Source organism: Phalacrocorax carbo, chromosome 23 (genome assembly GCF_963921805.1).
Source record: "Phalacrocorax carbo chromosome 23, bPhaCar2.1, whole genome shotgun sequence".
Lineage (NCBI taxonomy): Eukaryota > Metazoa > Chordata > Aves > Suliformes > Phalacrocoracidae > Phalacrocorax > Phalacrocorax carbo.
Genome location: NC_087535.1, coordinates 2,608,688 through 2,635,592, shown reverse-complemented (window position 1 = coordinate 2,635,592; position 26,905 = coordinate 2,608,688). Strand labels below are relative to the sequence as shown.

General features: G+C 44.3%; 2 protein-coding genes across 8 annotated transcripts in view; one reads left to right on the top strand and one right to left on the bottom strand.

Annotated features, from left to right (window-relative positions):
- Positions 1–89: 89 nt before the first annotated feature.
- STK38 (serine/threonine kinase 38) lies at positions 90–18,374 on the top strand. Of its 4 annotated transcripts, none has more exons than XR_010376130.1 (15): positions 90–310; positions 2,158–2,290; positions 4,536–4,587; positions 4,716–4,838; positions 5,407–5,490; positions 7,348–7,471; positions 8,368–8,522; positions 9,640–9,742; positions 10,699–10,760; positions 11,302–11,419; positions 11,614–11,737; positions 12,474–12,569; positions 12,814–12,908; positions 13,487–15,753; positions 16,765–18,374. XR_010376130.1 is itself a non-coding variant. In XM_064472277.1 (14 exons), the coding sequence occupies exons 2-14, from the start codon at positions 2,160–2,162 to the stop codon at positions 13,615–13,617; spliced, it is 1,398 nt and encodes a 465-aa protein (XP_064328347.1). In that variant the 5' UTR covers positions 90–310; positions 2,158–2,159; the 3' UTR covers positions 13,618–16,701. The 4 variants fall into 4 exon arrangements, 2 of the variants coding, with proteins under 2 accessions (XP_064328347.1, XP_064328348.1); XR_010376129.1 differs by lacking the exon at positions 16,765–18,374 and adding an exon at positions 16,127–16,701; XM_064472277.1 differs by lacking the exon at positions 16,765–18,374 and having other exon boundaries at positions 13,487–16,701.
- Positions 17,723–26,905, bottom strand: part of KCTD20 (potassium channel tetramerization domain containing 20) — a 30,792-nt gene continuing 21,609 nt past the window's right edge. For 3 of the 4 annotated variants that reach the window (XM_064472280.1, XM_009506890.2, XM_064472282.1), the window contains exons 2-8: positions 25,896–26,095; positions 24,919–25,198; positions 23,935–24,037; positions 23,297–23,417; positions 22,163–22,360; positions 21,536–21,646; positions 17,723–20,931 (exon numbers count right to left, since the gene is read on the bottom strand). In XM_064472280.1, the coding sequence (XP_064328350.1) occupies positions 20,639–20,931; positions 21,536–21,646; positions 22,163–22,360; positions 23,297–23,417; positions 23,935–24,037; positions 24,919–25,198; positions 25,896–26,046 (1,257 nt within the window). In that variant the 5' untranslated portion in view covers positions 26,047–26,095 and the 3' untranslated portion in view covers positions 17,723–20,638. The remainder of the gene's footprint in view (positions 20,932–21,535; positions 21,647–22,162; positions 22,361–23,296; positions 23,418–23,934; positions 24,038–24,918; positions 25,199–25,895; positions 26,096–26,905) is intronic. The other variant, XM_064472281.1, reaches the window with a different exon arrangement.

Sequence of the window (26,905 nt, the reverse complement as noted above, 5' to 3'; positions counted from 1 at the left end):
GGGGCTGGCGTGAAGCCTCGTCGCGCATGCGCAGCTGGGGAGAGCGGGAGGGCGGGGCGCGGCAGCACCGCCCCGCGGGCAGAGGGCGGGGCCGGGAGGATGGTGGCGCATGCGCGCTGCCCTAGCGGTCCCGGGGGTGCTCGTCCCGTCCGGGTCGCCGTCGGTGTGGGGGGGCGGCGGTAGCGGCGCGGGGGGCTCCGGTCGCCCCGGTCTCGTCCTGCCTTTCCGCGGCCACTTCGCTTGGCTCGGCGGCGCCGGGACCCCACCGTCGCCTTCAGCTCCTCGCCGCTCCGCTCGCGGGGGGGCTCCGGTAAGCTGCTCCCTTTCGTTGCCATGGCGAACGCCGTGTACCCCCGCCCGGTGCTCCACACCCACCCCCACAGGTCTCCTCCCTCCACCCGGAGCCCTTTGTCGCTCCCGGGGTGGGAGCCGGGGACTAGGGCCGGACCCCCGGAGCGCCCGGGTCCGGTGGGGCTGGGAGCGGAGGCGCTGCGGGCCGGGGTCCCTCCGGCGGCGGGGTCCCCCTTCCCCCGGGGGCGGCCGCGCTGCGGGCCCGGGGGCGGCGGGAGCACCCTTCTCCCCCCGGTCCGGGGCGAGGGGGGGCAGCTTGGGCCCCTTTTGTCCGCTCGCGGTGATGCCGCCGGGCCCCTCCGCCAGCGCGGCGGGTCGGGCCGCACCAAGGGCCGGGAGCCGCCGCGCCCGGGGGCTGCCTCGCCCCGCACCGGCTCCGGCGGGGCCCGGGCGGCGGGAGGGGTGTCGGTCGGCTCCCCACAGAAAGGGCACCCGAGCACCAACAGGTGCTTTGGCTCTGCCGCCTTCCAGCCGCTTGCTTTCCTTTTTCTTCCTTTTCCCGTCTTTCCTCCCCGCCCCGCACCCCCTCGTAACCTGCTTCTGTCAGATAATTTTCACGTCCAGTTCTCTAGGAGGTGGAAACCGGGGACGTGGCTTTCACACCTTGCAGCGCGCAGGGATGCAAGGTGCCATCTCCTCGGGGTGTGCGGAGAACGTGACCCGCCACTCGCGCCCTGTCGCCCGCAGCTGCTCCTCCGTCAAGGCATAGCTCCGTCTCAAAAACCCCATATGGCTGGAGGTTCTGACCGGCCCCTCCTTGTTATCTTGTCCCTGAACGAGCCTGCAAGCGGAGCGAACAAAATAGTCGGTGTCTGTAAAGGACATGATTTGCAAAGGCACAATAACGATGCCTTGTAAAGATCTGTAAAAAGTAAACAGAAAAGAATAACTCGTAAAATGCTGCCAGTGCTCAGGTATTGTAGAAACGGGAAGTGTGTCTAACCTATATTTGTCTGCAATTTCTAGTAATAGTTGCAAAACTCGGTTACCTTACCGCGAGGAGTTGCGTTGTGACCCGGAGAACTAGACTCGGGTAGTCTTACACTTGAAAGCTTTGCATTTTAATGCGTTTTAGAAAGTAGAGCTGGGTTGTCAAATATGCCCTGAAGCTGTGCTACGGGTTGGAAGTAGCGTATTCTGATATATTTATTAAGAGAATCCAGGATGTAAATGTAGGACACTTACTCTAGGGTTTGGTCGTTGTTTTGTTTTTTTTTTTTTTTAAACTACAGCTTGTTCAAAGCCATCGGTCCTCTGGATCCTGCCAGATTTCGGTGTGAAAGCATTGAGTAAAAGCGAGAGTCCTTAAAAGCAGCTCAATGTCTTTTTTTTTTCTTCCTCAGTTGCTCAGTTATTGGGGTGGCTTTCAGGATTTTGATGAATGTCAGAGCAGAAGAGACAGCAGGCAACTGATGGAGTTATTTCTGCAAGGGTCAAAGGAAGAACAACTTCTGGATTAAACGTTTCAGGGTGCCATTGCTGAACATTTATTAAAGATAGAATATATTGGGAGAAATAAACGTGCAATACTGCCTGAAATTGTGGTTTTTGAGGCATCATGTTTCTTAAGTTTCCTTCCCTCTTATTTTCAGATCAGACATGTTCAAAACAGGAAGTTTGACTTGTACCTTTTATTTTGTAAGACTTTTCCCTACCTAGTTTTAGTTTAGACAAGAGGGCTGTTAGCGTTTGTTGTTAAATTCTTAACTCTGTGATTCAGCATCGCTTAATTGATTGCAGCTCGCGTTTGAAGGTTATTTGTCATTTATAATGTCAAATGTTTCCTCCCTTTTTCTTTCCTAACAGCCATGGCAATGACAGGCCCAACACCATGCTCGTCCATGAGTAATCACACCAAGGAGCGAGTTACGATGACAAAGGTGACATTAGAAAACTTCTACAGCAATCTCATCGCGCAGCACGAGGAACGAGAGATGAGGTAAAAAGCTTTCTTCCTTTGCAAACTGGGTAAGAGCCAAAAATGTCTATTAACTGCGTGTAGTTTTCTGGAGCCAAAGCAAAACCAGACCATCTTTGAGCACGTACCGAAGCTCCTGAGATGGGCATCTGGCTGGGGCTTGGCACGAGCCTCCGCAGGCAGCTGTGGGGCTTCTGAGCCCCACGAGAGTTCAGGCTGGAGCGTTCTGAGTTCCTCCTGCAGCCGATTGAAACGTGCTTGCAAATGCAAAAGTGAGACGACTGTCACCAGGTTTTTTTTTTAAAAGTCATATATTTGATTACACGACTAAGTAGAAACTAACTTTGGGGTGTGCTTGGGATGATTCGAAGTTCTGAAGTAGAAAACCAACGTCTACCAAGGTTTATCCTGCCTGTGTCTGTTGTGTTGCCTCTTCCCTTTTGATGTCCCTGGTTGTAATATTTAAAACTCGTTCTAGAGCATCAGTTCCAGTTTGGATGATAATGTGCGATCAGCTGACGAAGGAAGATAATCTTTTCAAAGACAATGAGGGATGGCTGTAAGGACTGTCACTTGATGCTAACTTCTTGTCTGAGAGTTAGCTGAACCTATGGCATCTCTTTAAATATATTGGTCAAAATACAATGGGCAATTTAATTGAGAAGTGTTACTTCTACTTTCCTTTGGCTGGAACCCTCTAATTTGCTGAATACCTTCAAGTTGTAGCACTGGGACTTCTGATGTTCTCCCAGCTTGCTGTGTAGTCTATAATCACTATTTTCAAAAAGGTTCAGTGTTCGTTCGCTTGTAGACTTGCTGCCAAAAACCTAACTAGATCCAAGAGGAGCGCCCGCTAACTACGATAACTGCAGAAATGAGGAAGCAATTTAGAAATAAATACTAACTTGTATACATATTTTCTTCAAAGCTTAAAATTAGTGATGAGAGACCGAGGTCTAATCCAAACAGAAAATATCACTGATTTAATTCCTTTCTTTCTCTTTGCATAGCTCTTGCTTTTTATTATGAGTGCTATTGTCTATTCCCAAAACCTCAATGACAGGGTTTTTTCTGTTTAGGGTCAAGACTGTGGCTCAACAAACATACTGGACTTTACAAGTCCCATGTTTTTTAACAACACGTGTGTCTGTGGATATACTATTTGGAATAAAGGGTGTTGACAGAATGTACGCTGAAGCGCAGAAAGGACCTATTAAGGATATTTGGGGGAATTTCAGCATGGCTCGGTCATGCTGAGCTGTTTAATTCTGCGTATTACAGCAGTTGTCTTTTGCTACTGGAGTCACTGTTTGGTGTGTGAAATGAGATGGCCAGACAGGGCTCGCTGGGCACTTAAATAAGGGCAAAGCGATTTAAATGTGCCGGACTGTGGAAGCAATAACCCAAAATATTATCACGTCGCAGCAGCTGCGTAGTGGCACAGGAGACCGGAAGAGGATCTTGCGAAGAATGACTTGCATAAGGAAAAGGAATTTTTTGGTACATTTGTCATGTTATACCAGTAAAAACACAGGTGGAGAGAGGGAAAAAAACCCCAAACCCAAACCACCAATCCCAGTTCAGCCAGCTATTAATATGATCAGTGTTGGGAGGAAGTTCTCAGAGGGACATTACAAATGTCCCCTGAAGCCATTCCCCCCAGCGAAGGCTTGCTTAGTTGTTTTTTCTCTTCTCCCAAATAATAATTTTGTACTAAGGCTGTAAATATTTTGATTCTTTAAGGGGGAGAATATATATAGACATGCTTCCTCTTCCCAAATACTTTGAGTATCTCAGGTATTAGGAAACAGAAAGTAACTTTGCTCATTTTGCGTGTGATGAGTTCGAGATGCAGAAAAATTACAGCGCAGATCCACAGATGTGTTTAAATAGCCAGTTCTGCCTGGAATAAGCGATACTTTGGTGTTTAAATATTTATTGTGGCTCTGGCCTTAAGCTATTTGCCTGGCTGTCAAAGAGAGAGATAAGAACTGAACCCAGATCTCCTCAATCTATATTCATATATAGTGAAAACATACACTTGGTCAAGACGTAAAACACAAGGCGGGTTTAGACTGTCAAAATTAGGAAGGATGAGGAATGAATGGTAAAGCTGTAATATTCGATTCTTCAAAAATTAATTACTTGCTGGCATTACATCCTCCTTTCACAGCAAGCCTAGGCCAGAGATGCTGGATATGTGCATGTGGTGAAGAAACAATGTTAATGACTCAACCTTTATTTTCCTAATTTGTCTCTGCTATAGACAAAAGAAGCTAGAACAAATGATGGAAGAAGAAGGCTTAAAAGACGAAGAGGTAATGAATATGGGAAAATGATCTTAATGGTTAAATACAAGTGATTTTCTTTTATAAATGGAGTTGGCTGTGATCTCTATGGAGCCCACCTGCAGAATTGTCACTGTGGGTTTTCTCCGAAACTCTAGAAAAGAATCCGGAGGTCAGCACATGCACAGAAGGAGACGGAGTTTCTTCGCCTAAAGAGAACAAGGCTTGGTTTGGAAGACTTTGAGTCTTTAAAAGTAATAGGCAGAGGAGCATTTGGAGAGGTGAGTCCAGAAAAGATGACTAACAAATACCAGTGCCGTTTAAAAAGATATTTAAAGACTTGCATAGTTCATACAAGTGAAAGATAAATGTTATAACAACCGCAGATTGATTTTTAGCTTAACAGTCATGTGTATCTGTCTTTCTGCCTAATAAATGCTGGTTTAAAAACATTATGTGCTTTAAAGTAAGATGAATACTGTTGAAAAGCACTTGATGAGCAGGCCAAATACCAGTTTGGCAGCGTACTTTAATTCTGACCTCCCGGGGCTGGCCTTACGGGAGAGGGAGAGCTGGAGGGCCCCTCGCAGTAGTCTTTTCTGGTGGCCTTGAGAGAAAGTGGCAGCGGACCTTGTGCTTTAGGTGCGATTGCTCGGTGTGTCATCTCTTAAAATGATCTCATCCCTGGAATTAACAGAACTTGGTTGCCACTACTGCGCGCTAGGTAACGCTGCTTGTTTTTATGATCTGATACAGTTTATTAAATGGAAGCCAAGGGCTTGACACCCAGATTTGTCAAGAGCTGTTGCGATAACGCTGTCTTTGACTCAGATTTTTGTGTACTTCTAGGTGCGGCTTGTCCAGAAGAAAGATACGGGGCATGTTTATGCAATGAAAATACTACGTAAAGCTGATATGCTTGAAAAAGAGCAGGTGAATAACCACCTTGAGTAGCAATGGTACCATCTGTGTTTTAGATGACGTCGGGAGGTAACTGTGATGTGTAGAGAGGGGCAATAGGCATCTGCGGTCTAGGTTTACTAGCTAAAATATGATGTGGGTTTTTTTCTCATTATTTATTGAGGAAATAGGTCAGAAAAAATCTTGTATGAATTCAAAAGGACCTGTCTTCTAGTGGGTGCTCTCAAGTCTTTTTTAAACATTCCTTGTAACAGTGCAAAAGGTTGAGGACTGTACACAGGGTTACAGTAGTAGTTACTGGCTACTCTATGTACTGAATGCTCAGAGCAGTGTTTCAAACAACTTTCAAACAAATTTCAAACAACTAAGCATTAGAGCCTTGCTTAGTCTTAATGGAAGCTGGGGTTGTAACGCTCCTTTCGAAGGGGCTCTTCAGTCTGAAGCAACGTAGGGCTAAACTCACCTCCTACTTGAAAACAGGGGGAAGCAGAGCATTTTTCTAAGGACTAGGTTTGTCATTCTCCAATGAAAGAAGGACGGTTCTGTGTATCTGATTTCTGTTCCTGCTCCTTGTTTTATGGCGATGTGTGTTACACGTGCACACGTGCAAATGCTAGCTATAGATGTCAGGATCAGTGTTTTGCTGCATTTTGGATTTCTGGAATCAGATATCAAATATCAAGTGATGGGACCGCTGGAATTCTGACTCGCAGGGACATAATGTTAGCGGTATTTAACTTCCAGAAGTACAGTGGTCTGAGAATCATTTCTTGTTCAGCACTGGGATGAGTCCAGGAAGCACTCTGTGTGTGTGTGCTCATAAAATGAGGAACTGGTTTCCATTTCTGAAAGTACTTGTTTAAAAACCAAACAGTGGTGTGTTCACGCACGAGCTTTATGCAGCCCTGCTAAATCAGTGCTGTGGTGTAAATCTGTAGGCAAAGGCTGAAGCCATACTTGAAGGGCATGCTGACTGTTCTGAGGAGAGCTAGACTGTGAGAGATCTAATTATTGGATATTTTTGTAAAAAATTGAGATTTTTTATGTATAGGATTAACCTGGTTTTATAATCAATCATATGTTTCTCCTCCTGAATCTTCCCATGGTAATAAATTGTATTTTGGAGCGGTCTGTTGTCTAAGTGGTTTTAAGATTAAGTGTTTCCGTAGTGTCCCATATCACTCGTACAGTTCTGATTTGAAGGGGACCCAAATACCATAAGAATTGAAAGAATAAAAACATTAATGTGGGTTATCTTCCTGTACGGAATCTGGTTGTTCAAGAGGGTGGTTTAAATTTATTCTGCTTGAGTTTTTGCTGAAAAGAATGAGGTTAGGGCTGTCTTGCTTTCCCACATACGTTGGACTAGATGATCCCTGAGGTCCCTTCCAAGCTGTGATTCTGTGATATGTCTGAATGGGTGGCAGCAAAAGCCACACAATGAGTAAAAATGTTACTCAAGTGTAAATGTCCAAAGGCAAAAGTCCCCATAAACTTTCCAGTGGAAACTTTTGAATGTTAAAAGGCCTTTCAGATCCTCATGCTGAGGGAGTGAAATGGAGTCAGTGTTCAATGGAATTTTTCAGATTGGGGAACTATAGCAGTTTAATGAAAGCTTCTCACCTTTTTACTGCCAGAAGCATGACTTTTGGATTTGATTTTGAACATGTTATGCTGTTTTATTACCTGAAAATATTGAGGGGTGAAACTACTGAAGTTTTGATGGTGTTTATGCCCTCATGGAGAAGCTTGACTGTTGTCTTTTCAATATTCGATGCTTTTCAATGTAATACTCGAATTGTCTGTGAAATAAATGCATGTAATAAAACATAGACTTGTAATTAATCACATGCATATGTGTATCTCCAGGTTGGCCATATTCGAGCGGAGCGGGACATTCTAGTGGAGGCAGACAGTTTGTGGGTTGTGAAAATGTTCTATAGTTTTCAGGACAAGCTAAACCTTTACCTTATCATGGAGTTCCTGCCTGGAGGTAACTACCGGAAATCAAAAGACTGCTTTCCTCGTGTCTGTGGATTTCAAACTTCTTGATTACAAACGTAGTCTGGGACGGGAGTGTATGTGGTTACTGTAGCGGTGTTTGTACTGGACGTGACTTCGTGAGGAAACAAGTGGTTGTAAAGCTTTCTGCTTTCAGGAGTTAGGGTGCTGAGGTCTGTGGGTCGGGCTCGAGGTTATCGGCTTGGGTCTTCTAGCTACAGGTGTCTGAAACTTGGCCTTAATGTTCTGCTGGTTCTTACCCTTACTGCGCATGGGCTATCTATAGGTCCGTAACATAACCAGCTTTTGATTTTCTAGCCTTTTGCTTTTTGCTGGCTTGCAGCAAGAGTAACTTTTGAGGTCCTTTTTTGAGAGGAGGATGATGTTTGTCCTTGAATGATAATGCCACTGTAATTCACTTAAGAAGAAAGTTATACTGAAAGTCTGGAATATATGTGACTAATATGTGACCACAAGAATGCTTTCTGAGATGATGCTGCACAAATGCAATCTGTTTTTTCTAACAGCTCTGTAGCTGAAAGCATCTATTTTAACCTATGATTCAGATGCGTAGTGAAGAGTGGCAGCCCATAGCTGACTCTTAAGGGATGTTTCTGTACTTATATTTCATCTTCATGCTATTTTAGCTCTCACTAAGTTTAATGCGACTACAGGACCAGACTTTCCACATACACTGATACAAGGGGAAGTACAAGAGTTTGTCACAGAGGTCCTGGGGAACTCTGTTACTTTTTATGAAATAATTTTAGATTTCCTGAGGTTTTAAATAGCTTAATTCTTTCCTTTGCAAACATCTTCCGAATTAGCGAGAGCGGAGTTTGTGTGTTTGTTTGTATTTACCTTTGCTATTTGTGGGGTGGCTTCTAGGTGATATGATGACGCTGTTGATGAAAAAAGACACTCTAACAGAAGAAGAGACACAGTTCTACATAGCTGAGACCGTGCTAGCCATTGATTCTATTCATCAGCTGGGTTTTATCCATAGAGACATAAAACCAGACAACCTTCTTCTGGATAGCAAGGTATGCGCTAACTGCTGGCTGGGTAGTAGTAATAGGTCTTGTAGTTTTTTGTATTGCCCTGAACCAGTGTTGATGGTTGTGAAAGAAGATGGTGCTTCTTTCTTAGCCCTGTTCCTTCTAGCTCTTGAAGGCATATCTGCCATATTGCTGGGGGGGAAAACCAAGCCAAGACAGACCTCTCCTCCACCTCCGGCTGGATTCATACCTCACTCACGAGCTCTCTTCTGACAGTTGTTTAAGCTATTCTTGGTGATTTCAGCTGCAATTTAAAGTACACAGTTTCAGTTCTCCCCTCTTAGTCAAAGATGTTTCCTTTTGGTCTCACATCTGTTACGTTTACGCTTGCCAGCTACTGGGTAGATGATCATATCAAATGCGAAGGGTGTAGCTGTTTCATTAGCAAGACTGCAAACTGAGATATCTCCCTCAGAATCAGGATGTATTTCTGGAGGCTGGCCAGGCTACCTGATTACTTGTAGATGGTTACTGGAGGCAGTTTGCAGAAAGCTTGATTGTTTCACTGTCCTGTTGCTGACTACAAGTTTGCTTAAAATATAGCTTGTTTGGGAGAAGTTTGTCACCAGTAAATAATTACACTTTACCATTTGCCAGTTAATAAGGCACTGTGGAATTACTGATGTAATTCAGTATGCCTACTTCTAGATGGAGATAAATGTAGGATTTTGAAAAGTATGTATACTTTAGATAAACATCTAAAAATCGCACATAGTCGGTGTGGTTGCAGGTTATGTGCTAGGACAGATCCTATCTGTGAATTTAAGGTGTTTCTCCTTATCTGCTGGGGTCAATGCACAATCCAGGGCCTACAGCTCCCTCCGGAGACGTTTGTTTTCACTCTGAAGCAGTCAGGAGCTTGCAGGAGCAGAGGTTTCCTGAAGTAAATAGCTACCGGGCTTTCTCTGTGTGGCAGTGATGAAAGTATTAATAGCTTGATTCTATGCACACATCCAGACTTTGGCTAAAACAAGGAATGCAAAGAGAGTGCATCTATTTATCGTACAAAGTAAAGGGAGTGGAAGACGTAGAAAACTTGATTTGCTACAGCAACATCTCACACTGTTCTTGTATTTTGGTTTTTTTGTTTGTTTGTTTCTAGGGCCACGTAAAGCTCTCAGATTTTGGTCTGTGTACTGGACTAAAGAAAGCCCACAGAACAGAATTTTATAGAAACTTGAACCATAGTCTTCCTAGTGACTTCAGTAAGTTATTTGGCTTCAGAAGGGTATCTGCGTACGTGCTCGCGGTGCCTGACATAACTCATGTCAGTGTGAGGTTAGAAGGCTGCGGGGGCGGGTCTAATAATCGGCATTGCATCATGGGGTGTAATTTTGATTTTCTGTAGACCTTGTTTATAGAAACAGTTCCTTTAATGTTCATAAATGTCTTCATTTCTATAAGTTTGTCTTTGAACTAGAAGTTTGTCTTTGAAAGACTCTGCTGTAGCCTTTCTTTGCATGTGTAATAGAACTTGAATGAAAACTCGGTGTGCCTTGGTAGATGCTAGCTGTATCTCACGTGTTATTTAAATTAATAAGCGAGCACACAGTCTCTTTGAATATTCAGTAATTGTCTCAAGGGGAATAACTTTCGATCATGGAGTTAAACACTGAAAGTATGGATCGCTAATGAAAGGCTTTATAAAATCTTATCAATATTACATAGGTTTGGCAGTTGTTGATAGATTTAGGGTATTGACAGAGGTGCTCTTTGCAACCATCTGTACCGGTGGAAGCGGTTACATCCCCGGCTCTGCTCTTACCCGTCAGCCGCCACGGCCTGCCGGCGGCTCCTGGCCGCTCTGGTCTGCCATTGCCGGCACCCCTTCGATTGTGCCAGGTAAACTGAGCGCAGCAAGGCTGAGGTTAACTCGCTCATCTCTGCTGATGTGGCTTACCTTCCGTGAGGCGAATTAAGGGGTGCCTCCACAAATAGCTCCAGCTTCACCGTGGTGGTAAACTTTGGCCGTAGGGGCTGGTGATGAGCACCTGGGGACTGTAACCTCTTACCAGGACAGCTGAATACAAAATGGGCTGGCTGTCCGGGCCCTGGCGACCTTTTTTGTCGTAACGGAGATTTTTAGTGTAATGGTTTTGGGGTAAAAATGTATGTTGGGTAACCAGTCGGATGCAGTCAAATATATTCCAATCTCCTTTAGCTTTCCAGAACATGAATTCCAAAAGGAAAGCAGAGACTTGGAAGAGAAACAGACGGCAGTTGGTGAGTGCGTTTCACCTGCCTGGAAATGTTCTCTGCTGAGCTGTTGTGTTCGCCCGTATTTCAGTGACAGGCATTAATCCATTTCAGAGTTCTGAGCAATGCTGAAATGAAAAGATTCTCGCTTTTTCTTTTAAAAAGAGGAATGACTCTACTTTATCCTTCATCCATCTGCTGAACAGCTGGTGACATGTGTGCCTGAGATAGCGCTGCCATAATTATTTACATTGACGTCTGTTGCCTCCCAGCTAAAACTAACAGTTCTTGCCACTTTCAGTATAACAAAGGGCTAATGACCCATTCCAAGGTGCATATAGACAGTGGTGCCTTCCCCCACTTCTCTGATGGTATTTTAAGACTCTCTCACATGAACATCTTGATTTTTGTCTCTGCATGTCTTGAAATAAAGGCTTTAAACAACTTAGCTAAAGGATCTTAGAGACAATCTGGTGTCTTCCTCAAAATAACCACTGTTGCGTAAGTTCCCACTTCTATATCAGGCAGTTTTCTCTAAAGAGGCATAACGCTCTGGTGTTTGTTCCAGGCTTTTTCTACTGTGGGCACTCCGGATTACATTGCCCCTGAAGTTTTCATGCAGACCGGCTACAACAAACTTTGTGACTGGTGGTCACTTGGAGTCATCATGTACGAGATGTTGATTGGTAAGAGACAGGCAGTGCTCAAGTGTTAAGCGGGAATTGAGGTGTAGGACATCAGCTGTATTTGTGCGCTTGGGGTCCGGTTCCCAAAGCACCCGCTCCTTGCATGGCTTGCGCGGTTTCTTCTGGTGCACTGTAGACTTCAGTGACTACAGGAACTATTTTTGCTTTATACAAGATTGTATTTTTCTTTTCAGGTTATCCACCGTTCTGTTCTGAGACTCCTCAAGAAACATACAAGAAAGTAATGAATTGGAAAGAGACTCTCACATTTCCTCCAGAAGTTCCAATATCTGATAAAGCAAAGGATCTTATTTTAAGGTGCCAACCGTTTGGTTTTCCAGTTAACATAGTACTAATTTTCTTGTCTTGCAAACTGTACTATGTACGTCTCATAGGTTGTTTCACATGAAAAAACCCTGATGCTTGTGACAGCTACGTACTCTGTTACGCACATGCATCAAATGCTGAACTCCCTTGTCAAACACATTTGTCTCCCAGAGGTCATTTAGCAGAGCCCTGAGCGAGCCATACTAAAAAGGAGCTCCCATGTAAGTGCTGCTAATCTGGCAAAATATGAATGTTTCTGCTCTTCATTTTGTCCGGGAGCTTCTTGTGGAAGCAGCTTGATCTTTTTTGCCAGAGCTGGCTTCTTACGATGGCAGTGCTTTTGACACTGTATGCACTGGAGCATACAAACTTATCCCAGTGCATGCTGACTCCTGCTCTTCCATTTATATTTTCAATCACTTATCTATTCTCAGGACAGAAATATAAATGTCTGGCTTTTTAGGCTTTATATGTCCTGCTCTACGCTGGTCCTGAAATAGAAAGGGCACATCATCCTGTGGTGAAAGAATACCACATCGTAATTGTAGCATTTGACATGACATTCCTGAGCATAACTCTGTGTGTTGGTTTGTAGCGGGAGTCCCTGACCTTCTCCATTTATACGTTAAGAAACCGTAGTACTATCGGTTCAGAAAGCTGTTCCATTTCTGGATGGAATGCTTTCGTTTTCATTCTTCCTTCGTTTTCATTCTTCCTTCCATCCCAGATTTTGCTGTGAATGGGAGCACAGAATTGGTGCGTCTGGTGTGGAGGAAATAAAAAGTAACCCGTTCTTTGAAGGGGTTGATTGGGAGCATATCAGGTAAGATGCCTCGCAGAAAAGCAAGCTGCTCTTCTCTATGGACTGTTTAAAGCTCAACAGAAGTGAGCAGCTTGACTGGCATTTATTATATCTAGGTGTGGGTGACAGTATTTTCATCCTTACCTGAAGCTTGCTAAGGTTTAGGTACCTTCAGTCTTTGATTCTGTTTAAGAAATGGAAAGTAGTTGAATCCTGCTTGCTTGTGCCTTTGAAATCTTAATGCTGAAACTGCTCTTCTTGGCAGGGAGAGACCTGCTGCAATTTCAATAGAAATTAAAAGCATTGATGATACCTCAAACTTTGATGAATTTCCAGAATCTGATATCCTTAAGCCAACAGGTAAATGCTTTGATTCTGCATGTAAATAGTCCTTCCACTTCTCCAATGGAGTACTGTAGCTTTCCTGTTAACCAGAGGAAGGATCTTACTAGATGCTAGTTTTTTATCATGATCAGACTGTTAGCTTGGTAGTCCTGCGGTGCCGGGCTGTGCAAGCTGTAATCTGGGCTTCGGGAGATGGGATGCAGACTGGCGAACGATGCGGGAGCCGCCTGAGGAAGGGCATCTCCAGGAGGCAGCAGAGCTCCCAGTAAGCGCAGATCTCAGCGGTGCCTGCGAGCCCAACGCTGCGAGTACCTCTTGGTATTGCCTAATTCTTGCTACCACGTCTAACCCTTAGTGTAGCGGGTAAGGAGAGGGTGGACAGAAGGGGATGTAAATCCCTAAAGGTTCTTTGTATTTACATGTCAGAGCATACTCACACATTTGTTCCATGGGGTTGAAGGATGAAACTGAATGCCAGATTTATGATATTTCTTTCTTTAGAAGCTTTCTCCCCTACTCCACATCCAGTGTTTTGTATGAAGATAAACTTGGCAGTCTTCAAAGGGTAATTTTATTTTCCTGTGTCTTACCAGTGGCAACAAGCAACCATCCAGAGACTGACTACAAGAACAAAGACTGGGTTTTCATCAATTACACCTACAAGCGTTTTGAAGGTCTGACAGCCCGAGGAGCAATACCATCCTATATGAAAGCAGGAAAGTAATAAATCTTTATCTGGGACAACTTCTGAGCCGTGGAATTCTGTTCCTGTACTTTGGGTTTATACCCATAAAAGAACTTTATCTTTTTTTAAAGAAAACTTGAGGGCTATTGACTCTTGGAGAAGACTTCAGGACCCTGTTTTGTTACACACCCTGGTTGTTACTAAGGACTTATTTCTTCCTGCGCCATTGAAAAATTCCACAAAATGTTTGCATCGTCTCTGCTGCAAGCACGTTCTGCTGCTTCAGGAGCAAGAGTTTGTTTTATTTTTAAATTCTTTGCCAGATTGTACAGCCCATCAGGAGATGAGAGCAAGCCTTCACTCTGACGTTGCAAAGCACGTGACGTTTATATGGACTCTGTTGCTGGTCGTACATTAAGTGACAAACTCAATCTGCCAATTCTGCCAGCACTGTTTTCCCAGTGGCTAAGGACTTCAGTACAGAGGAAACAAAGCAATAATTAAAGCTTGAGATAGACAACCCTCTAGTAAACTATGTAGTAGAAGGACACAACTTGTATTGCCTTAACCTTAGTTTGTAACGCTGGTTTTTATAATGCTACTTGGAAGCCTCTTTTCATAGCATTTCTCAGCTCTGTCGCAGTGGCCTCCAGTTGCGGTGCACTTTACTTTTGGTACTAAGACAGCGACCCTCAAGCCATTTAGTATTTTTTCTAAATTAAAAAATTGTGCAACACCTTTTCTAGACAGTCATAGGAGAAACAGGCCACCTCCTCCAGCGCCAACAGTTTTCAGTGACTGTATGAAAGGATCTATAAATGATGCGGATAATAAAAACTAAGGCTGGGTAACACAGGTGGATCTGGAATTAGAGAAGAGGGGGAGGGAAGTTCATTTAACCTGATCATTGGTGGGCATCTTGTGTACAGTCGGGTCAGCTGAGGCTTCCCTTTTCCTGCTGCTGCCATCTTTTGGCCACTTCAAAGATCTGCTGCATGTTCATCTGTTTAAAGACGCAACCCTCTCTTGTGACCTCTTTGCTCTCGGTTTTGAGTAGAACAGTATCAGATTCTTCCATGGATCTTGATGACAGAGGCCTCCCTGGCTTTTTCGTACAGAATTCCTCGAGCTGTCCTGGCTGAACCGTCTGTCCCTCCAGTCCTCCAAGGAGATGGTGCCTCATGAGGTCACTTTTGGGGCAGTGGAACCCATCATGTCCACTCTTTGATTATTGCCTAATATAACTTATAAAAAGTACATTCAGGTAAGATCAGGATGCTCTCCAGGAGATCCCCACAGTGCCTTTCCTTGCCTAAGCATCTCTCAGACATGACTGCGTTTTGGAAGGGAGGACTGAACCTCAGCTGAGCTTTTGGTAATTCCTTTTCATAATCATGAGCTCCACTTTGTACCTGTTTTGTAGTTAACCCCGCACTTCCAAGGGCAGGTGGCATTAACCTTTGGGTCAGCCTGGTACCAGTCTTTATTTTGCAATTTAATTTCTTGCAAAGTTCTTGCAAACCTTTATTGGTGCTGAACACTAACTACATAGCACAGACAAAAAAAAAGAGCTGTTTAGAAACAAAGCTAGAGCAGCTTGCTCTAGCAAATGAAGTAAAATGAAGGCTTTCAGTTATATTTAGTCCTAACTTTCCAGATTAGGAAATGAAAGAAAATGAGTTTGTAGTGGAACTTTTTTTTAACAGGTGCTTTTAGGGAATTTTTACCTAGATGTCTCTTGATCCGAGTGCCATCATGAAGGACTGATTGGGGCCTTGAAAGTACTGTATATAGCTAAAACTGGGTGGTGACTCGCTATCGCCCTCTCCGTAACCACCCCTTGTGCTTTTTGTATGTGTCCTAGGAGTTTAATGAATTGCCATAAGCAGTTTAGATACCCGTTGGATCCTACAGAGCTGAAATGAAAAAAATAGCCTTAATTAGAAGTACCAGGATCACTGTAGTCAGTAGGGCTTACTCAGATGAATAAGGGCTAACTGAAGTAATGCTTTATAGGGTCAGGCTTTTTATCAACTAGTCGGTAATATCACCTTCTGCTCACTTTTTTTTTATGAAGGACTGATACCAACTTCTCAGATTGCTCTATCTCCTTATCCTGCAGTTTCTTCTAGCCATTTGAAGATGTTGCCTTATAAACCATTGGAAAACTAAGAGGTATTAATATCAAAACACTTTTTAAAATTCCAAACAGCTTAGTTACTGCCTTAGAATTAAAAAAAAAATCTAAATTCTTTAAAGCTGCTGTGAATTAGGAATAAATAATTTTGAGTAGCTGCATTATTAGCCCTTTACTAAAAGGGACTGGCATTTTTATTTATAAATACCAAAGATGAAGAAGCTATACAACTGTACATTGTGATAACTTGCTGTGAAAAACCCCCTATATAATAATACGTATCACTCATTTCTAGTGCATGTGTTTTAAAGTCTTCTGAAACCTCAGATTGCTCCCTTTTTGAGTTAAAGGTGAAGTTTTTCAAAGGCACAAGGAGCAGTTGGGTACCTCGCTCCTGTTGTCTTTCCCTAGAAGTTGGATGTCTTCGAGTGTAGTCCTCCTGGACGCGCCTTTCCAGCGGTAGGCTTTGCGGCACACTTGCATCGAGAGCCTGCTTCCTACTACCCGTGTTCACCAACACCAGGAGAAAAGTACAGTGTCGTCTTTCCAGGATCCATACCTCACTGCTGACAGATGAAGTTTTGTATGCCTGGTGCATCTCCCATGTTAGCCAAACGTTTTTCTTTGCTGCTGGCTTGTGTATTGAGGTCGTATGTATCTTTGCTCTTCTTTTTAAGCTGCAAGCAGTTGCTGGACTTCTAGGAGTAATTCCAGTCTGAATTTCCAGTGGCTCTGAACACGAGTTGTGCTGCCAGTTCATCTCTGTATCATGCCTAGCACAAAACTGCACTAAGTGTTTCTTATCACTGTGCCCTGACTCTGCCTTAACCTCTAAGCTGAAAAAGTGTTCTGTAAATATTTAAAAGCTGTTACTAAATTGCACTGTAAAATTTGGCAGGTGTATTGTGGGTTGCTGGGGGAGCCAACTTTTTATGGAGCGATCTTTACATCGTGTTGTGTAAATAAACCCCTCTTAGTAAACACAATTTTGCTAGCATGTGTTGTTTTTACAACCTAATCTCTCAGGTTGGCTTTTTCTTTCTCCCCAGACTTGAAATTGATCTTAGAATCAACTGCTTGGGTATGAGAATGTGATGGTAACTCAGGGGCTGAAGACTGCACTTCTAAAAGATGCAAGCAGATGGGAAGAAAGGAGCACCCTATTAAAGGTGAAAGGCAGCGCTCATCTCCAGAAGAATTAAACCTGTCTGGCAGAGTGTGCCTGGCTTCTGGGCAAGGGTCTTACTTGTGCCCAGGTGTCTGCCTTGTGTAAATGTCACTTCAGTTTACCAACTTAAGGGCAAGCTATTTTTAATCTTTATCCCTTTTAAATATAGAAAGAGGAAATAAGTAGTGAGCAAGTGGCACTGGAGGCAAAGCTACAACCCTTCATTTTTTTTGACTGGTTTGTAACATGCCAAAATGAACCTGCAGTTCTTATTCCATGGCTTCACATTTGTGACAGCCCCGCTCGTGAGTGCGAGTTCCTGTTCCCACTTCAGCAATTCCACTAAATGCCACCTTGTTCAAACTCTAACGCCTTTCTCGAGCTTCATTAAGAAAACCCTTGAGATACATCCAATACTGAAGATGGAAATAAAAGTCAGTGTGTTCTTCTGAAGACAGAAGTAGGTGGAAGCGGAGCGTATCTTTCACAGCACACTAACCGAAAATAGCACTGGGGCCTGTGAGAGCTGCCGCATAGTTTGTGGGTTAAGTAGTGTTGTCTCATACCTGTGTTATGTGCTGCTTTTAGAACATCGCTGCAGTGAGTTGGTAAACTTTGAGGCCCTCTCAGCACGCGTGGTAATCGCACTTCTGTGCAGCTGCTGCACAAGGTTCCTGCCAAAACAACCAGGCTCTGCCTGATGCAAAACTAGTACTAAGACTGGGGTCACAAGCCACATTTGCTTTATAAAGCAAGGAAACAAAACCTAGCGATCTATCCCCTGCCCAATTGTCTATTCCCCATTTAAAACAGTTTTTAGAAGACCCAAACAAGCCGTGTATAATTTATACTTTAATACAGAAAGGAAACCGTACAGCTGTAGTTAATACACACCACAGGTAACACTTCAGTATATCTAGAACAAGACAAGACTTGACCTTGTACCTGAATAGTAGGTGACCAAGAGAGGAAGAAAAGCAAATGCATGCTTTTTCAATTTGAACTCACTCTACTGAAAAAAAAATATCCAAAATTCCTCTTTAATTACCTGGGAAAGCCAGACACGTAACAGTGGCTTTTTGGAATGAAAAAACTGCATGGAGATCACAGAAGCTGGCTACCTCCATCCCAAATTGATTACACGGAGTACCAACCGGTTCCTATGAGGCACGGTCTTTAACCCTCAGGCAAGAGCCTGGGGCCACTGTTTCTAATAAAATGGCTGAATCCTTCAAGCGGCGTAGGTGACACTTGGCTCAGTTTGTTTTGGCTGAATACGGTACTTAGCTGTCAGATCCCATACGGTGCCGTCGATGTCGGCTGCTCAGCCTCCGATGCCTTGACATGGTCCTGTAGGGTAGCGCTCAAGAACACGCACGTTCAAGTCCTTAGAGCAGAACATGTGTAAACTCCAATTCCAAGTCAGCTGGTCAAAACCAATATATATTTACTTAAAACTGTAAAAATAAATACACAGAAAAAAAAAAAAAATCCATAGGGCCTGGGGGCAAGCTCCATCATTGCTGGGGGACAGGCTCACCACTGCCTTTGCTTGACTTGTGGGACCAGCTCGTTACCACGGCAAGTAATGGGTTTGTCTGGCCCTTAGCTGGAAGGTTAATGGTCCATATGTCTTCCTTTCTCTGCTACAAAAATAGAAATTCATCTAGAGCAATAATGGAAAGTGATTGCACATCATCTCTGTGCAGCTACTGAAGGACACTTCTCTGTACTGATCCAATGACACACGGGGAGGATTTTTCAAAAGTAGCCAGGTGGACGGGGCATCTGAACCCCCGGGACTCTCCGGAGCACCTTCCTGAAGCACTTGTGGAAATCTTCCCCTAGGCACTTATAAAAAGAAGAAATCTATTTGCCGCACTTAGGAAAGAAGCTAAAACCAGAATCACTGCGAAGAATGGAACCCGTATCCATACAAATGGGAACTAAATGTATCAGCAAATACATGCCTTGGCAGATATTTTGTTACTTGTAACTGAAACAACACTCATAAACCTTGATATTGTCAGGTTACTCACTCTGAAAAAACCAAACACCCTTAGCAGCAAAGATTAACAGCAATCTTCAATGCTAAGTCTACCATACACTTTGCAGACAGACAGAGAATAATAAAAATTTGCTTGACAACAACGGAGGAAACCTTCTAGGGGCAGCCTGATACCGACCTCTGTTTTGCCAAGAGTGACCGGGTAACGCAACGCGTACGCGGTACGGGCTCCAACAGCAGTCGGCTGCGAGAGCAGAACCGACCTGAGCTTAACAACTTTGCACGGGAGCACGCTCCCTCTCTCTCTTTTTTGAATGAGTTTCAGCTTTTCTTTGCACCACCGCCATGTTCCAGCGCTCCACTTTGGGTACGTCCAAGCTCTACACAGCCATCAGAGACGACGGCTTTGTCAGGCAGGCCCGCGCTGGTTGACGTGCGGCTCGGCTGTGGCAGGACCGACCTCACTGTGTGCTCAGCAGCGGGTTATGCAAACCTACAGGGAACTGCACGCTGCAGGAACAGGAGCAGCGAGGCTCTAATACACCTAACTGAGCTAAACCAGCCCGGAGTGTGTCTATACCTATAGTCACAGCTTTGTTGGGCCCGAATCCAAAACGAACAGAGCCTTAACCACAGGCTAGGATTATACATTCAGAGCAGCAAAGGAGAGTTGTTCCTCGGCATACGTACTTTTGTCTACTGAAGGCTGGTTTACTATTGGTATGCCTTACCTGTCTGACAGCAAAATGGTCCAGTTAGTTCCAAATTGGGAAGAAAGCAGCTGGCCTTTTAAAGCTGCAATAGTAGAATGCTCTTTGGAGAGTCTACAGAAATTTTGACTGGTAAAGGTTGATGAGACCAAGGATTTTACTCAGGTAGGAAACTGTACTGGGAGCTCCTCCACTGGCTTTTTTTGTCTTAGCAGGGGGATTGAGGAGACAACTGAAAGTCTTTAGCATGCACAGTCACCTCTAGAAAGCTTCTGACATCTATCAGGCTACTAAATAGATTTACTTTGTTGGTAAAATATCAAGTCCAGTCTTTTTTTTTTTTTGGCTTTTTCCTTCAGCATGATCTACTTGTTTTACTGAACTTAACAGACAACATCCCTAAAAACAGTGATTCCATCTTATGTAGGAATATATATGGGGAATTCCTGTGAACAGGCATATGTTTCCTATTAAACTAGTTCACCCTACCCTAGAACAGCAGTACAACATACTGGATGCAAAGCCAGATGGCAGTGTAAACAGGTTTCTCCACACTCAGGATTTTGCTGTCACAACTGTGCTACATTTCTGCTGGTTGATGAAAGAGTATCATCTGTCCTGCTTTGATGTTCGGTCCTTTGTAACTGATTATCACAAAAGCAAAGCTAAGTGCCTCATGGTAAAGGAAAGCTTTGTCTTGACAGGCCCAGATCTTCCTCTCTCATGTCAAACAGTACGTTTCTAAATACTTCTGCTCTTCTTTTAGAAGTTTAGGTAAAATATTCAGCACCCGCCAGTCTGGAAGCCTTTATAGTAGAAACAAACAACATAATTTCTTTTTGTTTGAGGAGACGTTGCTTTTGATTGCACAATTAAACTATGGAGTGTGGCTCTTTATTAACATGCTTGAGATACGACAACGTAGTAAGAGCACGAATGAGGATAAAGCACCTTGCAGAGTCTGTGTTCCATCACCTGGGATGAAACTACACTGAGACATTCCCACATCAGGCAGGACTATCCACCCTGAGCCACGACTAGTCTGGTAGATCGTTAACAGCCATTTGGGAGAATGGTGCGTTTAGCCTGTCGAGTTCATCTACTTGAGGGGGGTGATGCATTATAACCTCATGGTCCTCTGAAACGTCATCACCCACAGTGACTAGGTTTGTTAGAGACTTGCTCCGAACACACTGGAAATCAACATGACGGCTTTTGCCTTCTTCCTTTTCCCATGACATCTGGATGAACGGCCGTTGAACATAGTTGTATATCACTTCTGACCGGCCACCAGGCCTCCTCTTCACCTTCTCTTTGCAGGTGGGATATCCTGAAAACACAGAAGGCCAGTCAGTTGTGCTACACAGCTCTGACCCGCACAAAGGGACAACAGGATCCCAGAACAGCCAGGCAGGAGTAATTATGGGGGCAGGGGGCACTTAGTAGACAAATGCTCACATTCCACATTATTGGCTTGTAAATATTGGCTTGCTTTTCCCCTGAAAAGACAGCGCGGCATTGTGTGTAGTCATATGATCAATGGCTGCACAGCGTTAGTCATTCTGTGAGCAAACATGGCTACTATAAAAATAAGAGAGTCTCTCAGGACAGAGCATGTTCTCTGAGCTCCCTAAGGGAACGCTTGGATGAGCATGTGGAAGTGTGACTCCCCTTTCCTGTTTGCTTGATCCTAAAGTGACAAGGTTTACTGGTATATGCTCTCATTTTTCCCTTAACTTTGACACCTCCTGGCCAATTTCAGTGTAACATGGTTGAGGTGAAGGAAGATGCCCAGCTTCTACTAGGTTCATGAAAATAAATGCCTAGTAAAACACAGAGGAAAACAGGAAATGCCTTGACTCCAGAGGAAGCCAGGCTTTACTGACAATGGAGTCACCTGTTTCAGAATTTCCTTTGTTGAAGAAATACTTTACCTTCAATGCCAATGCGAATATTTTTCAGGCCCCGTTCCTTTAATACAGCTTTTGCAACATCGCGGTTCTCAATGTACTTGAAGAATCTGTACAGCTTGGAACTGTAAAGGACTTCAAGAAATAGAAAAGGTGATTAGAATCTACAAGGAGGGCCCTTCTTGCCCTTTCTGACATGCTCAGCTGTGGGAGTGCCAAAAACCAGGTCTGGTTTCCAAGAACTACCTCAGGTGTCTGTTCTCATCACTCAGATTAGCTACGCTTCCTTGGTGGGAGGGTAGTGACAGACTCTACAGCCTGGGTAGGACGGGTGGTGATGGGTGCGTAAAGCAAAGAGTATTCGCTCACTAAAGAGCCAGGAAAAGGCTGAGGGGGAAGTGGCAAACAAGAGGAAAGGATGCAGTGAGTGCTGTCGTTACCAGTGCAGGTGGTCAGGCCAAAGCTCTAACCAGCCAGGTATCCTGCCTCCAGCAGCAGCTGGTTCAGGAGGAGCGTACAAAACAGGACTCCACACGCCAGCATCACTTCCTGGAGGAAGGCTGCTGTTTGGGCAATGGGTCCTTTCCCTATGGCCGGACGTCTGGGTGTGTGCTGAACACAGCGCCAGCAGCCCCAGTGCAGAGCCCTTACTTTGCGAGTACTCCTCTCCCATTGGAGGCGGATGATCTTCATCCCAGTCCACGGTGTCTTCATCTGTCAGCACGACAATATGGCATTCACGTTCCCCTTTCCTTGCGCTATCCACCATTATAGGCAGAATTAGCTCCTCCAGGTAGCCATCAAACTGCTTGTGAGCACCATCATTGGAGAGCTCATGCAACAGAGCACCTAATGAGACATAAATCATATGATGAGCTTTTTCACACAGTACGAAAATACATCCCAGCTCTACACTTTCCAGATACATTCAAGAGCACAGCCCGCATCCCTCTTTAGACAAACTCCTTAACCAATGTTCAGATGCATCAACAGATCCAGCTCCAGAACTGGCAAAATCAGATGTATGAGACTGCATTTCAAATGGGATGCAGATTACACTGTAGAACCATTACACTACCATTAAAAAAACACCAAGGTCCAATCAATACAGTGAAACAGCAACAGACTGAATAATTAATTCTTTATGATACTTAATCTGAATATCCAGCAACTACCTCTGTCCTTGAAAGCACATTTTCTGCCTTCTCTGTGATCACTCATGATAGGACAGGGTAGGGAATTCCACCCCCAGCCTGTGCTATGAGTGCCTTTCACAGATTTGCCTGTGTTAAAATTACTTCTTTGCCAGCATACCCACTGAAAAGCTGCTCCCAGTCAGGTCCCCTCATGACTAGGAACTCTCTACTACTTTCCAACTTTGGTATCATTGGTTCCTGCCCTGCCCATCATCCTTTACCTTAAATTATTCACAATTCTCAGCTACATTTTACATAGGAGTTATAACCCTGCTTTTAGCCTTCATTTCATTTGGCTTAACAGCAAGCTTTTCTCCTCAGCCTCTGTTACAAGAGGAGACTAGAACGTTTACAATTTCAATTTGCTTTTCTGAGCAAGGTGTCTGTGTTCTGCAGGATTCAATCACTTCACTTTGAATTGATGCAGCAAAAAAGGAAGCTGTTTAAATGCAACACATACATGAGTCCTGGTGGAGTCCATAGCTTCAAGCTTAAACTAAAGCACAGTTAAGAACTGCACTGAGTCAGGATCAGACTGCTCAACACCATGCAGATGATCTCCTAAGAGCTCATTTCTCTCCATACTTACTTAAATCTTGACATTTGATGGTGTTGAAATCAAAGTTTATGCAGAGGTAATCACATGTGTCTCGAAGGTCTGGGATGGAAATCCCATCAGGGCAGTTAATGATTCCGGTTTTGTAATAATCCTGCAAACAAAAGGACAGTTTCTGGAGAGAAAAACTAAGAATATCTTGGACCCTGATAATATTTAATTAGTTCTTTGTTTTGTTAACCAACATTTGAGAGTTACAGAGGCTATATATAGCTCTGTGAACAGTAAAAAGAGCTCCGCTTGTCCGAGAATCTACGTCTCTCTGCAGATCCTCTTGGGTCTGATAAACTGTGAGCTCCAGTTAAAACTTTTCCCATGGCATAGGTTTTCGTAACATCTCACATGCAATACGCATTTATATGCAACCATAAAGTCAGGACACAGCTCAGGAACTACAACAGCATGACACATGAAAGGTACAAGGCAACATGAGCAACTATCTGAAATGTTGAGTCATACCAAGGTCTACTATAATCTTTTTTTAAAATCACAATGCAAAACAGTAATAAAAGACTATGTCCCGGGGGGTGTGCGGCTGCCTGGGAGACGGCTCGGTTTTGCACATGTGACAAACAGATTGGGTTTTTTCCAATCTGCAAACGTCTCCTTACCAGCACAGTCCGGAACACAGCTGAGCTAATTCCTTCTGCGATTTCATATTCTCCCTTTTCATTTGGCCTGGTGAAATTATATTCTCTTCCTGGTCCAAACATTCTGAATAGATAAAAAATCTATGTAAATGCACAAATATACTTAAATGCATTAACTCTAGAGACCGATAGGTGCACTGAAGTTAAAGAAAACCAGCGATGACACATATACACAGTAATTTGAAACCTGTATTCAAATCTCTCATGTAGTAAATAAGCACAAGATCTCTCTCGGCCACGTGCTCCTACAGCTGGACTCTGTCTGTCGCTATAGCTACTGCACTGTATGGAACAAGCCACAGCTCAGGGGAACAGACCATTCAACCCTCGGTCAGAAAACACCCTGGCAATAAAGCCCTTTCACTGGGGCTATGCAAGATAGTGAACTGCCACACGCCTTTTGATCCCTTGTTTTACACAATGATCCATGCAAGGGTCAGTAACCCAACAGAACCTGGCTCCCTGTGGTCAGAGATGGGTGAAAGTGCTGGCAATACAGAAAGTGACTGCTGCTTGTAGGCTCCAACCTTTAAGCCATGTTACAGGGAGCTGAGGAACTTATCTTTTGGGAGAGTATCAAAAGATAACAGCAGGAGAGGGATGGAGCTTTATCATTTTCCCCATTCTGGAAGGGAGGTTATCAGCTGTGAACACATGTACTGCTTACAAACAAGGCAAACGCTTGGAGAGAAGGCAAAAGGAGACCATGTTTAGCTAGAAGTGCGCAATGTTTGAGGGAAGTGGACCGAAGGGAGACTGTTATCTAGAGAACTACCAACCCTCTCTACATCTGGTCATATCTTCAAGGCCTCACTCACAGCCAAGTCACCCTTGCTTCGCTTGTGTGTACAGATGAGATCCCAAAACAAACATCAGGGGTTTGTTCCGTTTTAGCAGACATTTGACTCCCTTGAGGTATCCTGAAAATAGCGGAAAATCACCCACCTTCCCAGCATAGTATCAGGGTGAGCAGTGAAAATCTGTGGATTCACTGCAAAGCGAGTGCCGTCTACCACAAGCGTCACTTTCTCTGGAGCCACTGTTTGTGAATTGTTGCTTGATGACAAAGCGCAGCATCCATGGCGTTCCTGGGTATTAAAATATTCTGACTGTCTCTTATTTCCATCTTGGAAATGAGAGTTGTGCGTGTCTTCAGGAGCAGACAACATGCTACTGATCTGGGGACTTACTGGACAAGCAGTGTGTCGGCATTCAGAATCTAAACCTGAGAGAGACAAATGAATATTGCAAGGGTAAGATATAATTTATTGAAAAACTTCATAGTAACACTTTCTACTCTAATGAGAAATCTGAGTCATATAATTACAAAGGATGTCAATATACCTAACTGTCAGGGTAATGTTATATGACATAAAACTAGACTGCATTTTCAAATTGAGCCAGGATTTTGGATAAAAAATTTCCCAATGAACCACAATGCTTAATACTCCTTGTTAGAGCAAGACGGATTCAGTGTGTGAAGAGCAGGAGCGCAGGAATTAAACAAGGCCAGAAAGACAGACACAGATTCCTAGCACTGACAACTACCCTCACAGGAAAGCTAGAGCAGAAGCACACACCGCACGAGAGGTGTTTAAGCCAGCGGTGCTTGATGCCTGGCCCATGGCGGGCGTGCAGCTCCTCAGGACTGTCCAGCTACTTTCAGTTAATCTGTTCAGGGACAATATCAGAAGGAGCTTTAAGTTGGCCGGCCAGGGCATACCCACGTCATGACCTTGCCAAGACAGCAAGACCTTAAACTCTGCTGTGAACCGTTGTCCTTTAGACCAGCCTGGCAAAGGCAGGGCACGCACTCCCCAGCGCAAACTGCCTTGGGATACGGGAATTTTTCCAAAACATTACACCGCTCAAAAAAAAAATCTCCCTTAAAGATTACTATAAGGTAAAGACATTATCCTCACCCTCAGTCCTGGGAACTGCAGCAGGGCTGTGACCTCCTAGCACCACATTACTTTCTTCTGACTCATGGACTGCTACAGTTACGTTTTCCACAGAGCAACTGGACTCCAGATTTCTTGACCAGCCTGTCCCACCAGCACAGTTAACATTCATGCTGGGCCTCCGCGATGTGAGGAGCTGGTTGCGTTTCCTAAGAGAAGAGCTAGGAGAGAAAATACCAGGCTGTTAGTTTTGGAAGAAACTCCCAAGCAACGAAGCTCAAATCCCTGTATCTGGTACTGCAAGCAAAGTCCCCCAGGCTCAAAAGACATTTCTTCAGATATTCAGCTGTGTTTCAGAGAGGCTTATGATGCTAGTTATGTCCCTACACTTACCTAGGAAGAAGGGGGGAAAAAAAAGGTTTTAAAGTAACCAGGGGTCTATTTAACCTACAAGCCTTTGCTTTTTCAGGAGTAAGTCCAGAGCCACTGATGTCTTTAGATCAGACGTGTTCCAGCAAATACCTTCCTGGCAATTGCCTGACCTCCAGACCAATAGAGCCCTTTAAAAATGTTTACATATCCCTTGATTCCCAGCTCTGGCAAAATGAGCTCTGTAACGCGGCTATAGCCCGAAATATAACGTTTTCTCAGTTAATGGCTCAGGCATTGCCCGTGAACCACTCTGAGATTTGCCTTGGAGGTTCCCTGCTCCCAGTCAAGGCTTTTTTTTTGGTCTTCCTTCTTGTTTTACCACCCTCCCATTATATAGTGCTGTGCTGGTTTTGGCTGAGAGTTAATTTTCTTCACAGTAGCTGGTACAGGGCGGTGTTTGGGATTTCTGCTGAAAACAGTGCTGGTAACCCAGGGGTGGTTTCGTTCCTGCTGAGCAGGGCTCGCACAGAGCCAAGGCCTTTTCTGCCTCTCACCCCACCAGTGAGTGGGCTGGGGGGGCACAAGGGGCTGGGAGGGGACATGGCCGGGACAGTGACCCCAGCTGACCCCAGGGATGTCCCACACCACACGGTGTCATG